Raw genomic sequence first — 15,413 nt, forward strand, 5'->3', positions numbered from 1 at the left:
AATCGGAGGAAAACGACAAAAATCTTGAGTGGGAGCTTGGACAGATTGGATAGAGAGAGAAAGAGTTTGATAAGTGCTTGAGCACGTGAGAAAACTCATGATTTTAAAAACTCTCTACACAATTTTCGATTGGTCGAAAGTTAGGTTCGATTGATCGAAAAAACCTTCGATTGATCCAACAATGATTGAGCATTGATCGAAACAAACAGTGGTTGACCAAAGTTTTAATCACAATTTCGATCGGTTGAGAAGCAGATTCGATCGATCGAAATTTTGGAAAAAACCAAATTTTTGAAAAACAAAGCATTTTTATGTAGAAACTCCTTAAAGCAAAGAATTTTATGAATAAAATGCATGAGAATGAGATGAAATGTTTTTCAAAAACACAAGATTTAAGCCCAGATTTCCCAAAAATTAAGATTTTAACTCAATTCACCTTAAAATCTCAAACTTCAAAACACATTTTGCATTTAAACTCAAGGAAGTTTTAATCTTGGATGGCTAACATTAAATCACACACAATAATATGTACAAAGTTTAGCAAAGAGTAACTTGTGTAGTGTGTGTAACTAGCAAAGCTTGAGATACATGTGAGGTGATATGTGAATAGTAATTAAGCACAAATTCTATAAAATCCATCACATACACTTAAAAGAGATTATCCCTCAGAGAGTTACATCATATAACTCTCACATCTCCTAGAATAAAAGCTTGCAATCATGTAAGTTTCTTGATTTGCCTCATAATGTACACACCAATTTTATTTGATAAAAAACTTATTAAGAATTAGCTGGGATAATGTACACACCAATTTTAATTGATATAAATTATTATAATCCAATAATGTACACACCAATTTTAGCATTTAAACCGAGGCTACACCTTATGTTTTTTTTGTGCATGTGCTACACTTTCTTGAGCACAAAATCTTACGATATGTACTAAGGTGTTCATGATTGGCTAGTAAACAATGATGAGTTGATTATTTATGCCTTTCTCATTAAGATCAAGTTTGACAATCAAAAGCATGTGATTTCAAGATCAAGAACATGTTGTCAAAAACTATAAACATCTTCCCACACAACATGCACTACAAAGCTTAAACCAGTAAAGTGCAATAAAATAAGCTCATCAAAGCTAAATAAGGTACATAAACATGTTATGTAAAGATAATATGGCCAACCTTGATTTCAAATCCAAGAAAAAACAATGCAAAACACATTTTGCTTCCTTTTTTTTTATAAATATTTTTGACGAAAATAACAAAAAAACCTAGAATGAAATACATGAATATTATGCAATGCAAATCCTAGAAAAACAAAGAAAACAAAACAATAAATACCAAAAAATTGGTCACAAAGAGTAGAGCAATGAAACACAAGGACCATGTTAGAAAGACTCACTTAGATTAAGCCTTTTGCATCCAAAGCTTTTTAGATGTACCTTGAGCATTGGAGTTCTTGTTTACATTAGAACGATTTCTAACTCCAGAAATGGAATAAAAGTTTAAAGCATTTACTAACTCACCAATAAGTACCATAGGATCTTGTGTTTGAGGCACATGTACTTTTGGTTTATTTGCTCGCTTAGCAGCTTGCAACTTAAAACAATTTGGACAAATGCGCCCAATTTTTCCACAAAAATGACAAAACCATGCAGGTCTATCATGCAACTTGCCCTTAGAAGGATTAGAAGTCTTAGGTTTAGACTCTTGAAGATCAACCTTAATCTTTCTAGGAGGTATGACTTTTACAAGTTTAACAACCTCACACACAGGGGGTTCAGAAGAAGGAACACAATTTGTGGAGTGTGTTTTAGAAACAGAGATGCTTTCTACAAAACCTAACCCAGTTTTGTCTGAAGGAGACTTTTGAACACTCAGCATATAATCAAGTTTGGAACTAGCAGATCTATTAGTTTGTTTTCTAGCAACAGATAAATCATGTTCCAAATTCTTAACTTTATCAAGTAAAAGCATGTTCTCAGTCTTCATAGTATTCAACAATTCATTAGCATCAAATAGTTTCACAAGAAAATTCTTTTTATCAAGCTCAATAGATGCAATTTTCTTTAAGCCTAGATCAACATTCAAAACATCCTTTGCAGAAATTTTGCAAACCTTATTGTAGGCTTATTGTAAATCTGCATCCTTAGAGAGTTCCTCATCAAAAAGGTTCTCCTCAACAACAATACTTTCATCAACTACAGCAATAGCAGTGAAAGCAATGAAATTTCCATTCTCATCACACTTAGACTCATCATCAGAAACTTCATCATCACTAACTTGACACCTAAAACATTGTTGTCCCGTAAAATTATTAGAAGGTTGACCTACTTTTTTTCTAGATTTTTCAGTGTTATTAACCTTAGTGGGATCATTCCTCCTAAATTTCTAGGTTTAGCAGTGTTTTTACCTCTTGCCTTTTTGTTGTTGTTCTTAAGAAAGTTTCTAAAGTTCTTGGTAAGATATGCAATCTTTGTAGTAGAGAGCTCATCATCAAATCCACTCACATCAACATCATCAACAAACTTACGAGCCATTAATTTGGATTTGCTAGTCTTAGGTAGGTCCAACTCATAGGACTGAAGAGATCCTATAAGTTCATCAACATGGATGGAGTCCACATCCTTGTTTTCAGTGATGGCAGTCACTTTGTGTCTAAAGTCCTCAGTCAAAGATCTAAGTAGTTTCCTAACAATTTTAGGTTGATCATAGATTTCACCCAGATTATATGCAGAATTAACAATATCATTAAGTTTAGCATAGAATTTATCAAAAGATTCATCATCGGATCTCCTAATGCTTTCAAATCTAGTAGTTAATTGCTGCAACTTATTAATTTTAACCACCCTTGTGCCTTCATGCACAGGCTAGAGGATATTCCAAGCAGTATGAGCAACCTCAACATTAGAGATTCTCTTAAATTTCTCCATAGAAACATCATTAAAGATAGCATTCATGGCTTTGTTATTGAAGGCGACTGCTTCTTTCTGAGAAGTTTGTCACTCACTCATATGAGTAGTGGGCTTTTTCCATCTATATTCAACGGAGTTCCAGACTTTCTCATCAATGGATTTCAGGAAAGCTTTCATCTTGACTTTCCAATAAGTATAATTATTCCCATCAAAGTGAGGAGGAATAACAAAAGAGTGTCCGTGTTCCATGACAACCGGGGTTAAGAATCAGCTCAAAAATCAAAAGATCTTTAACAAAAAGAGCTACTTGCTCTGATACCACTTGTACGTTTTTAGACCCCTTAAAACAACTAGATTAACCTAGTTATTTAGCCAAGTGATTAGTTGAGTTAAATTAAGCAGACCTAGGTTAAAACCAATATATCATATCATGCAAAGCAGCAAAAATATAAAGAACACAATGATATGATGACCTAGGAAAACCAAACCGGTAAAAAACTTGGGGAAATTTAACCTAGCTATTCTTAAGGTAAAACTGAATCCACTATGAAAGAATTGAAGTTTACATAATAGCGACTTAGACCACTAACATCCTATTACTACCTCGAGTAGGAAACTTACTACCACGACCAGGAAACTTACTACCACGACCACGTGACAGCTCCGAATTCATGGACTACTTCTTTCTTGGATTCCCAGCAAGCACAAATACTTTCGCTTGTATATCTTTAAGCTCTTGAATTTGCAACTGAATTGATTATCAAGTTCTTGACATAGTCTTGATCCTTGATAACCCTAAGTATGTGTGAAGGCATACACCTCTAGATCTCACAGAAGATTCACACACACAGCATCAACTACACTAAAAATGTGGTTAGGGTTTTCTCTTTTATACCTAGGAAAAAACATAAAACCATACACATAAAACAGGCTTGGGCTAAGTTGGAAAATTCTGCAGAAAAATAATCTGCACGACTTTCGATCGGTCGAGTAAAGCAGAATTGCATAGTAAATTTTGCAGCAACTCGATTCCAACTTTACATATAAGACACATACTTTGAACAGTCTAAACAAGACTAAAACATTTTGATCATGGTTTGCCAGCATTACAAATTAATATTCTAATACATTTAAACTTAAAGGTCTTAGAAGCTAACAGTACGAGGTTCTATTATTTGGCTGCACAACAAGAATGGTAAGTTTTCTGTCAAATCTGCCTATAAGCTTGCAAGATGGACTCCATTTCATGGAGATAGGGTCAAGGCTTCAAGTGGTATTGTTGGGAAAAGCATCTGGCCGGTTTTGTGGAAGCTTAAAATTCCAAATAAAGTTAAAGTATTTGGGTAGAGAGCTTGCCATGATATATTGCCCACATACTACAATCTGTCATCCTAGAGGATTACAATTAAGGATAAATGTCAATTGTGTATAGAGAGTCGGAGACAACAACTCATGCATTGTGGGTGTGTGTTGTGGTGCAAGACATATGGGCTGACAGTATTTCAAAATTGCAGAAAGGGTGTTCTGTTTTTCGTGACACACTTCAATTGATGGAGTTTCTAGTGGACAGATTATCGGTTGAGGAGTTGGAGCTGTTTTGGGTGTAGGCATGGATTATATGGAACCAGAGAAATTGTGTGGTGCATGGGGGAAAATTGAAGGATCCTAAATGCCTTAACAAGTGAGCAAAGGAGTTCATTCAGGAATTTCAGCAAGCCCAGGCGCAGTTGACAGTATCTCGGACCGAGCAAATCAGTTTTGAAGTGTGGCGACCTCCACCGCCTGATGTATACAAACTTAACTTTGATGCTGTAGTGTTTTTGGGGCTAGAAAGAATAGGGATAGGAGTTATAATTCGTAACGACAAGGGGGAGGTTATGGCAGCAATGTTTGTTGTTGGACCGAGTGCAGAAAACAGTGAAGAAGTGGAACTGTTGGATTGCAGAAGATCCTTGGAGTTTGCCGTGGATGCTAGGTTTACAAGCTTGATAATTGAAGGTGATAACGTCAATACAATACAAGCCATTTTTTCATCTCTGCCCAACCATTCCATTCTTGGCTATGTGGTGGATGATATTCGTCATTTGATACATGGGTTAAATTGGGCTAGGCCTAATCAGATTAGGAAGGGAGGGAATATATTGGCACATGTTCTTGCCCAATATGCTAGAAATTTAGATAAGGATTTATTTTGGTTGGAGGATTCTCCTCCACCTGTCTTGGCAACCTTGTATCATGATGCTTCATTATTATAATTGAATGAAAATTTTTTTCTAAAAAAAAAAAAAAGGATGGAGTGGCTAGGAGAGTAATTAATTTGATCTCATTCCTTTTATAGTATTATAATTTTTATTTTTATTTTGAAAAAGTATAGTATTAAGAAAATGGTTTCACATGTATAGTAGTGAATTAATTTGGAAATGTTATATAAAAGGATATGATTTTGGTACATAAGATAAATAAATCATAGAATATCCTTATCATCACTAAGAAAAGGTCTAATCTGCTAGAATGTTTCCTGAGTATTTGGAGTTTGTCCTTCCACTAAAGTTGTGATACCAAGAAAAACAACAAAAAGTTTGCCCCAGGTATCTCTTCTCTAGAGATCTAAATGAATGCTAGGGTCAATTTTCTTCTGCACTGAATCGGAATTGTTTATAGTTTTTGTAAAGAAGTGGGTCTAACACTCAAGCTATGGTTATAAAGAAGAGAAGGACTTCTTACGCTTAGTTTTCATGGGGAAAATAAGTGCTAGGTGGTTGCTGGAGTCTCTAATTGGTCTCTTGCGAACAGAAAATGGAAAAAAGATTGAGAAGGGGGACAAAGTTATAATTAACACAGAATGTACCTAGTAATGAAGAACGTATGAGGCGGAAAGAGGGGTTGAAGCAATTAAGGAAGCAATAGAGCTCAATTCCACCACAACGAACATGATGATTATCAGTTAAAGGGGCCAATCCTTGCAATTGAGCTCCTTTTACATTCACAAAATGATTTTATTAAGGGGAAGCAGATTCTTGACTCAATCCTTATTGCAAATGAGTGCCTTAATAGTAGATTAAATCGGGTGTTTTTGGTGCCCTATGTAAATTGGATGTGGAGAAGGGCTGCGATCACATTAATTGAAAGTTTTTGATCTATTTATTGAAGGTTTAGGCAAAAATAAAGGACTTAGATTTGTTTTCGTATTTTCATAGAAAGATTTTTTATTCTTATGATTGGTAGCCTTAGCGGGGTTTTTAAGAGCTCGTGGGGCTTATGGTAAGGAAACCCTTTATCATTGACTATCTGTGATGGTAATGGAGGCACTAAGAAGGTTTTTGGGCATAAAAATAGAGGGGAAGTATCTTGCTGGTTTTATGGTAGGAAACACACTTAATAATCCATTGTGGTCTCCCATCTTTTATTTGTGGATCATACATTTATTTTTTGTGGAAATTAATTCATGACTAAAAATGTGTACTACTATGTTTAGAAGTCCTTTCTAGGTTAAAAAAAAAATCAATTAGAGGAAATTTGAATAGGTTCCAGTTGGTACTATTTTAGAGATGGAAAAATTTGCTCAAATCCTAAGACACAAGGTATCTTGTCTGCCTATGAGATACTTGGGACTTCCATTGGGTGCTAGATTTAAACCTAAAGTAACTTGAGATACAAGCCTTGAGAAGGTGGAACGATGTTTAGTGGGATGGAAGAAGATTTATCTTTCTAAGGGCAGTAGGTTCACTCTAATAAAAAGAATGCTCTCCAGTTTGCCACTTATTTCTTGTCTCTTTTTCCTATTCATGTTTCCATTGTTATTTGTATTGAGATACTTCAAAGAGACTTTTTGTGGGGTGGGTAGTTTATAAACCTATTTATATGGCAGTTCGAGGTGTAAGAACAGTCTTGAAGTAAGGTTTTATTGGGCAAGTGGCTTTGGCATTATGCCAAAGAGAAATATGCTCTTTGAAGGAAAGTAGTTGTTGGAAAATATGGTATTGAATGGAATGGACTGTGATTGACGAGGGAAGAACATGTCCCCAATGGAGTTAAGTCTTTTTTTAATAAGAAGATTATATAAATAAGAAAAAAAGAGTCACCCAAGTATACATGAAATATACTAGGGGTAGACAAGCAGTTACAAAAATTGCATAAATCTAACAAATGAACAATAGAAATATAAAGAAAGGCTCCTCGTGGTTGTTAACCAATCCCATAATGTTGTAAAAAAGAACAACTTAAGATTAGGCAAAGAACTTTCGGTGTCTTCAAAACTCCTGCTATTTTTTTTCCTCCAAATGCACCACATCAAGCAATGGGGGATAACCATCCAAATATGACAATTTTGATGACAATCCCAATGGAGTCTTATCTTTAGAAACATATTAAAGTGGTTGAGGGATATACTGGAGATGCCCATTTCTTTCCTTGAAAGAATATTTGGAGGCTTTAAGCCCCTACTGGTGCTGCATGTGCAAGAAGAACAAAGAATCAGTTCATCACCTATTTTAATACTTTTACACTGCAATATCACTAGAGTTTGTAGGTCTCTTGTGCCTTTTCTCTTTGGGTTGCAGTGGGTTCTGTATGCCTCAAGAGGTATTCATATGTTGGTGTGTTGGAAGGGGCAATTTGGCAGACATCAAAAGGGAATTTGGTGGCTTTGAATGGAGATGTGTATTGGTTAGCTGCTGATCGGAAGTCGCTTCTTGCTTTCGATCTCGCCACTGAGAAACTCCGGCTCTACGGGACACCGGTTCTACCAGATAACAATCTGTCTACGCATTTGGATGTGTTGGGAGGACTCCTCTGTTGTATTGTTCATGATTACACGTATTGTGATGTTTATTTGATGAAAAAATATGGGGTAGAGAGTTCTTGGACTCAGATTTTTAAAATTGAGAAGAATGTACTGTGTCTGGAGTTTTGAGTATTTCAGGACTATAGAGTTTTCCACCAATGGCAAGAAGGTTCTGTTGGAGGAGCACCAAGTAGGCGGTCATACGAGTCTTATTTGGTATGACATAAAAAAGAAAAATATGCTATAGGGTTAAGAATCGGAATTTTCCGTATGAGTTTAAGGTGGCAACTTGTATCGGGAGTCTTCTTCTCCTTGATGGTGATAATGTGATTGATCCTACGCAGAAGAAGACGAATAAGAGGAAGAGGAAGAGGTAAGATGATGGAGCTTAATGAATTATTTTTGTTTGTTTAATTGGCCAATTTGAGGAAATTTGAAAAGGCTCTAGTCGGTATGCAAGGTTCTTGTGACTCTTGTCTGCCTATGAGATACTTGGGACTTCCGTTGGGTGAAAGATTTAAATCTAAAGTAATTTAGGAAACAATTCTTGAGAAGGTGGAATGAAGTTAAGTGGGATGGAAGAAGATTTATCTTTCTAAATCTAAAGTAGGATCGCTCTAATAAATTCCAGTTTGCCCGCTTTCTTATGCGTATTTAGAGACTTCAAAGAGAGTTTTTGTGGGGTGGGTAGTTTATAAACTTTTCATATGGCAGTTTGGGCGTAAAAACTTTTTGTTTTCAAGTAAAGTTTTGTTGGGGAGGTGGCTTTGGCCTATTTTCCCTTAACTTCAAGTAAGAAAACTCCTTATTAAGAAAAAGAAAGTAATTGAATAATAACGTGACTATGAGACCCACCAAATGGATGGAAGTCAATGAAGTGTGAGACTAAAAATTACACCAAATTGAGAGTCTTTTAGAATTGAGTGGTTCATGGCTGAAGTAAAGTACTGGGAAAGGGAAATTTACTAGAAAATGAAAAAGAAGCTAGTAAAAAAATATATATAAAAACAAAAAACAAAAAGTATTAATTTGCTAATGGCTATGTGTTTGGGAAAGCACTTTGAAGTTGGAAAGGGACATGGACAGGTGGGGCCATGCCGTGGGGGGGGCAATCAATTTCCTTGAGGAGGCCAACTCATTGAAAAAAAAGAAAAAGAAAAAAAAAAAGACATTGAAGCAGCTTTTGGATATGGATGAAAAGCCAGTGTATGCATGTGGATTACATTGTTTAGGGGACATTATGCATTATTTATGTACTGTTCATGAGACCCACAATCTCTTTATTTAAGAAAAAAATATTAAAAATGGGTCTCACGATACTATTTACACATTTAAAAATTATTTTGTTACAGTGTTATCAGTTTTCAATAAAATAAGTGATATCCAAACGGACCCTGAGTCATATTTTTATCTAGAGTTTACCTATAGTAAACTACACACAAGCTTTAGACAAGTAGGACTTCTTGTGTTGTGCTAAGTATACTTAGAGTTTTGGTGTTGTGAGAGTGCTTTTATGCCACTTTTATAATCACCCTATTTTCTTAGCAAAACTTTGTCTTAAACATGGCCCATGAACTTTGGCCTAAGATTGAACCACGGAAATCTTTATCTTTTTATTGTGTGATTGTTTCTTTAATTTTTCGCTCTCTATTTCTATTTTGTATAAACTCATTATTGTTTACTACACTGATAACAAATAAGTATAAAGGCTTCGTCTATCTCAACAAGGCATTAAAAAGAAAGATTTTGAATTTAAAATTCTTAATTTAAAATGACTTCAATAAAGTATAAGGGGGGCAATATTTTTTTTCCCTATTGATAAAATTTATGATTGTTAATTGGAATTTACATCAACATATGAAATGGTTTTTAATAAGAGTGGCCAACATTAAAAGTTGAAATTCTACATCAAACAGCATAAATTTTAGCTGCTTTACGCTCTACGCATGAACTCAAAAAATTATTTGTGATTTCATTAAGGTTGTTGGGTACTTAGAGTGGCCTTAATTTTCTGTTATTGCTATTACCTTACTTTCATTTTATTTTTTTTAAACTCGTTTTTATAAAAGAAATTTGGCCGAGAACACATTGGAAATATTTTGTATGTGATTGGCAGGTTTAATCAGGTAAAATTTGTTCAAATCCCACAGGATCAAAATGCAAAAGCTGACAAAGTGGCTAGGAGTGCATCGTCAGTATGCATCTGCACTAATATTATTGTGGTCAAGATTGACAACTCTGAAATACAGCAATAATTCCAAGACTCTCAATTTCTGACAAGTAATACCGAAAGTGAAAGAAATGACTCTCCATTGAGGAGGAACTTAAACAATTGAAAAGCATTGTGAAAATTCAATGTCTATCCTCTCAGCTACAAATATCCTCATTATAGTAAGCATTTTCTATGCAACAAACAAACATATAATAAAACCAGCAAAAGGATGGAGCAGGGAGATATGGAGAAGAATGACAAGGCCGCTACAACAGAAGAGCCCCAGTTAAACTACAGAGGAATTAAAGCGATGCCATTTGTTATAGGTAAGAAAAGGAGAGAGAGAGAGAGAGAGGGACAGAGCATAATTCTAAAACATAAGTACTTTTTTTTTTTTTCTTATGTTTGATGACCAAAAATGCAGGCAATGAGACTTTTGAGAAGCTAGGGACCATTGGCACCTCAACAAACCTATTGGTCTATCTCACTACCGTGTTCAACATGACCAGTATCACTGCTACACTTCTTATCAACATCTTCAGTGGTACCACCAACTTTGCTACCTTACTTGGAGCTTACCTCTGTGATACTTACTTTGGTCGTTACAACACATTGGGTTTTGCCTCAGTCGCCTCTTTTTTGGTACTGCTATAGCACTATTATATATTCACAATCTTTCAGTACTCTGATGCTCCTTTAAGGAATTGAAAACAACCATAACAAAACCGATGCCAAACTAAGTTGAGCATCAGAGTACTGAATTCAATTTTCCCATTTGATAAACCATTCAATACATATTGGACCTCCAACTGGATCCAAGTCATAATAGCTTCACTTCACTAAACCATGTTTCCAGGATTTAATAATGTACAAACTTACACGTTATTTAAAATTTTGACGTGGTAGTAAATACACTTTTATAATTGTAATATCTAATATGAACCTTGAAATCGAAGCAATTCAAATAGAGAAATATCCAATGTAAACTTTTCATTTATGACCGTGTCCGTTTGATACCTTGCATCTCTAATTTTTTTTTTTTCCTTCTTCTTTAAAGGGGATGCTTCTACTGTGTCTAACAGCAGCGATTGCCAAACTGCATCCTCCCCACTGTGGAACAAAAGAGATAGGGAATTGCCCTGGACCAACACCATGGCAAATGGCTTTTCTATTAAGCAGCCTGGGACTACTTGTTGTTGGGGCTGGTGGCATTAGACCGTGTAACTTAGCCTTTGGTGCTGACCAATTCAATCCCAACACTGAATCTGGAAAGAGGGGAATCAGCAGCTTCTTCAATTGGTACTACTTCACCTACACTTTTGCCATGATGGTATCTTTAACATTCATTGTATACGTGCAATCCAATGTAAGCTGGGCCTGGGGGTTGGCGATTCCTACTTTCCTGATGCTCTTATCATGTGTACTCTTCTTTCTTGGTACACGAATTTATGTGATTCTAAAACCCGAGGGTAGTCCTTTGGCAAGCATAGTGCAGGTTGTAGTGGCCGCAGTCAAGAAGAGGCAATTGAAGTTACCAGAGCAACCATGGCTCTCCCTCTTTAACCATATTCCCACAAGTACCATCAACTCCAAGCTTCCTTCCACTAATCAATTCAGGTAACAGAAACTGCTCATCTACTAAAGTAAATTTTATTCCTTAAAACTCTATGCCTCTTGCCATTTTTTATTAGTCTCACCTTAAAAATTGATTATATATCACGTGTATCAAAAATCATCATTCCCACTCTGAGTGTTCCACTTCATATTCTATCAAGGGCAGATGCTGATTTCTTTATTTCCATTTTAAATTTTGATTACTTTATAAGAAAAAAAAAAAAAAAAGAAGAGAGGAGAGAGACCGTATTTCAAAAAGGAAAGAGAAAGAGAGAGATAGAGGCATGTGGTACTCGTGTTTTGTGTGTTAAGACTATTCTACCTTAGGGACACACCCAACAAAGTCCTATTACACATGAACTCTTTTTTATTAGGTCCGTTTTTAGAAAACTTTTATCAATAATTGAAAAAAATTGTCAAAACTTTTTCAATTTTCAATAAAACTTTTAAAAAAAATAGTATACTATTGCGTGCTCTTAAGACACACTTTAGTAAAATTTCTTTTTTATTTAGTTGACACGGCCCATGAGATCATGGTTCTTAGACCTGGACCGGACCGTACAGTCTGACCTGGTTAACCGTGAACCTTTCACTATTGTGGTTCTATTAGAACTAAGAACTTCTCAATGCAAAAAAAGCATAAAACTGCTCGAATCATGGCTGGACCGTATGGTTCTATGAATTGTGGCCGGTTTTTGCGGTTCGCACGGTTTCATTTTTTCAGATCTGAAACTCATTTGTACGGAAAGAAAACAGAGAAGAATGAGAAAAGGAAGAAGACGACAACGACAAAGCAGGGGTGGCGCCATGAAGCAATTGCTGCTTCTACTTCTTCTTCTTTCTTTCTTTTCTTCTTCTTCTCTGTCCGTCTCTCTCTCTTTTTCTTTTTTTTCTTTTTTGCTAAACTTTCTTATGTATGTGGTCTAGTTTCTCACTTTCTCTTTCTTTGTTTTGTATTTGTTTTTGAAGTTTCTTAAGCTCTTCACGTGACTACACTGACACCAGCATCGAAAATATTGAAAGCTTTTAATTTTTGAATAAAAGATGAGCTCTCCACGTGAAAGCTCTCCATTACTTCTTTTTAGCTTTGGCTTTTGAGCCCAACATGATGTGACATAATGTACGTGTATTGGCAGATTGCCATGGTATTGCAACAAATTTATATTTAGAATAATGCTAATATTACAACATTTTTAACTATTTTTGTCATTAGTTGTGAGTGATAAAAATATAAACTCATATACATCTACAGGTTTTTTCACTACTCATAACTTATCTATAACGAGTTGTAGCAAAAGTTACGTGAAATATTATTGCTATAATATTTAAAGTTTTTTTTTTGGAAATAGATATACTTATAATTATAAATTTTTAAATTATTTTTTTATTTTTTAAATTGTTAGATAATTTAAATATTTTATTTTATTTGAGGTAAGTGTCCTTCTCATTCTTATATAATAATAATAATTATATTATTATTATTATCATTATTATTACTATTATCACAAGTTTTACTAATTAATATGTAAATAAATAAAGATATACTCTATTTATATTTGCTTAGGACCTGACATTTCTTATTTGTCTTGTAAAAGTTATGATATAAAAAATATTTGATAGATAGATCTCTATATTAAATTAGACTATTTTAGTTAATTTTTTTATTTTTATTAATTTAATGTTTTTATTTATATTTAAAATAATTATTAAAATAATTATGATATTATCACGGTTCGACTTCAGTCCAAGCTCGGTTCGACCTCAAAAATTTTGAACCTCTTCTTTTTATAGTTTAATGAACGGTCCGGTTCTGAAAAACTATGCAAGAGATATGCCATTAGCCTATAACTGACCAAATTAAGAAATGATTTTCTCAGGTTTCTAGACAAAGCTGCAATCATAACCCCCGAGGACCAAGTGAAATCTGACGGATCAGCAGCCAATCCATGGAGACTTTGCAGTATGCAGCAAGTGGAACAAGTAAAATGCTTGATGAGAGTGATTCCCATATGGGTTGCAGCCAGTATATACGATGTTGTCATAGTCCAACAAAAAACATACGGAGTATTCCAAGCCCTCCAATTTGATAGACGCCTTGGCAATACCAATTTCACCATCCCTGCTGCCTCCTACATTATCTTCACCATGCTTGCCCTCACTATCTGGATACCTGTTTATGACCGTATCATATGCCCAACACTAAGAAGGTTCACAGGCAAAGAAGGTGGCATCACAGTCCTGCAAAAGATGGGTGTTGGCATAGCTCTTGCTATTATCACCATGCTTGTGTCAGCACTTGTTGAAGAAAGGAGGAGAACTTTGGCTATAACTAAACCAGTAGGTATAGACCCAAGAAGAGGTGCAATCTCTTCCCTTTCTGGCATGTGGTTGATACCGCAGCTATCACTATTAGGACTTTCTGAAGCATTTACTGTCGTTGGTGAAGTTGAATTCTACTACAAGCAATTCCCAGAAAACATGAGAAGCATTGGCGGGTCTTTCTTATTTGTTGGTTTAGCTTTGTCCAGTTACTTCACTAGTTTCTTGGTGACAGTGATTCACAGGACTACTTCTGGAGCTGCAACTGGGCAATGGTTGCCTGAAGATCTTAACAAGGGGAGATTGGATTACTTCTATTACTTGATTGCTGCAATAGAGGTCGCAAATTTGGGTTACTTTATAATATGTGCAAAGTGGTACAAGTACAAAGGAAGCGACACCAGTGTTCATGAAGTTGACATGGGAAAAATGCAGTCTGAAAAAGAAAAGCCTCTAGTTTGAATCATTAAATATGAGGGAATAAAGAATAGGCCCCCCAAAAAAAATGGAAGAAGAAGAAGGAAAGTAAAACGCCTAGAATAGAAAAATAAACTGTGTTGTCAGTGTTCTACTTTATACTCCATTAATTACAATAAATCATGTATTAAGTTGTAATTGTAAAACATAAAATAGAACATTCACAATAGTACAGGATTTTCAGTTTATAGGAGGAACATATCTTTATGAAATAGGGAATAGAAAAGGAAAGTTAACAGCAATCTGTTGTAGCTTGTCGGCGCTGTCGCAATAATTAATGCATGATTCAAAAGGAGGTTGATACTAATTCTTAACCAATTTCCTCCCATTTCCACCAAAAAGAAGACTTCAACTTTCCATCATATTAGTTCAGTATCTTGTGTTTGTTGTCAAAATAAAACAAAATTAATGACAGTTCACAATGTATTTCTTTCTGAGTTTCATTCTGGTTTGTTGCTAATTTATGTCTAGGACATATATGGAGAAAGTATCTCGCAGGCAGGGACAGAACTAAGTAGATAGTAGGGGGGGGGGGGGGGGAGGGCATGATCCCTCTAAAATATTTTTAAAACAAGATTTTTAATAGGCAAAATGTGAGACACAAACTTAGTTTTGAAGACCTGGGCTCCAACCAAAAAATTGGACTCCCTCACCCGTGACTTGCCCATGTCTCCTTCCCAATTAGACTCACGTTTTTAAAACTTTCTCCATCCCCAAGTTCCAACAGGTCAGTAATAGCTTTGGTATGTTTTGGTTTTTTAGCAATAGCTTTCTTTAGAAACTTCATCACCTTTCTACAACTTTTTACAGCTTCATTTTCCTTTCTAGCCACTAAAAAAAATCTCAAATCATCATCACGTGGTGCTCTACTCTTCTCACATTAGCTTAAGCTCTCTTTGATATCTACCTTTGGCTACCAATGCCCTTTAAAAGAGACTAGAATAAAGATGATATTAGTAGCATAGTGTTCTCTAACATGATTAACAGGTCGGTCACCATAATATTCTTTTGAGAGGCACAAAACTCTCTCTCATTTTTAATTTCTATTTACTCATCTTATGGTTTACGTTTTTTTTTTTCCTTTCCTTTAAT

The 15,413-nt window shown here is 35.1% G+C and overlaps 1 protein-coding gene across 1 annotated transcript; it reads left to right on the top strand.

Annotated features, from left to right (window-relative positions):
* The first annotated feature begins 10,056 nt into the window (after window positions 1–10,056).
* LOC142633813 (protein NRT1/ PTR FAMILY 2.11-like) lies at window positions 10,057–14,488 on the top strand. Its single transcript, XM_075808062.1, has 4 exons — window positions 10,057–10,237; window positions 10,336–10,553; window positions 10,969–11,528; window positions 13,403–14,488. Exons 1-4 carry the CDS (start codon window positions 10,141–10,143, stop codon window positions 14,304–14,306), a joined length of 1,779 nt encoding a protein of 592 aa, XP_075664177.1. The 5' UTR covers window positions 10,057–10,140; the 3' UTR covers window positions 14,307–14,488.
* Window positions 14,489–15,413: the final 925 nt, after the last annotated feature.

Source organism: Castanea sativa, chromosome 5, assembly GCF_040712315.1.
Source record: "Castanea sativa cultivar Marrone di Chiusa Pesio chromosome 5, ASM4071231v1".
Taxonomy (NCBI): Eukaryota; Viridiplantae; Streptophyta; class Magnoliopsida; order Fagales; family Fagaceae; genus Castanea; species Castanea sativa.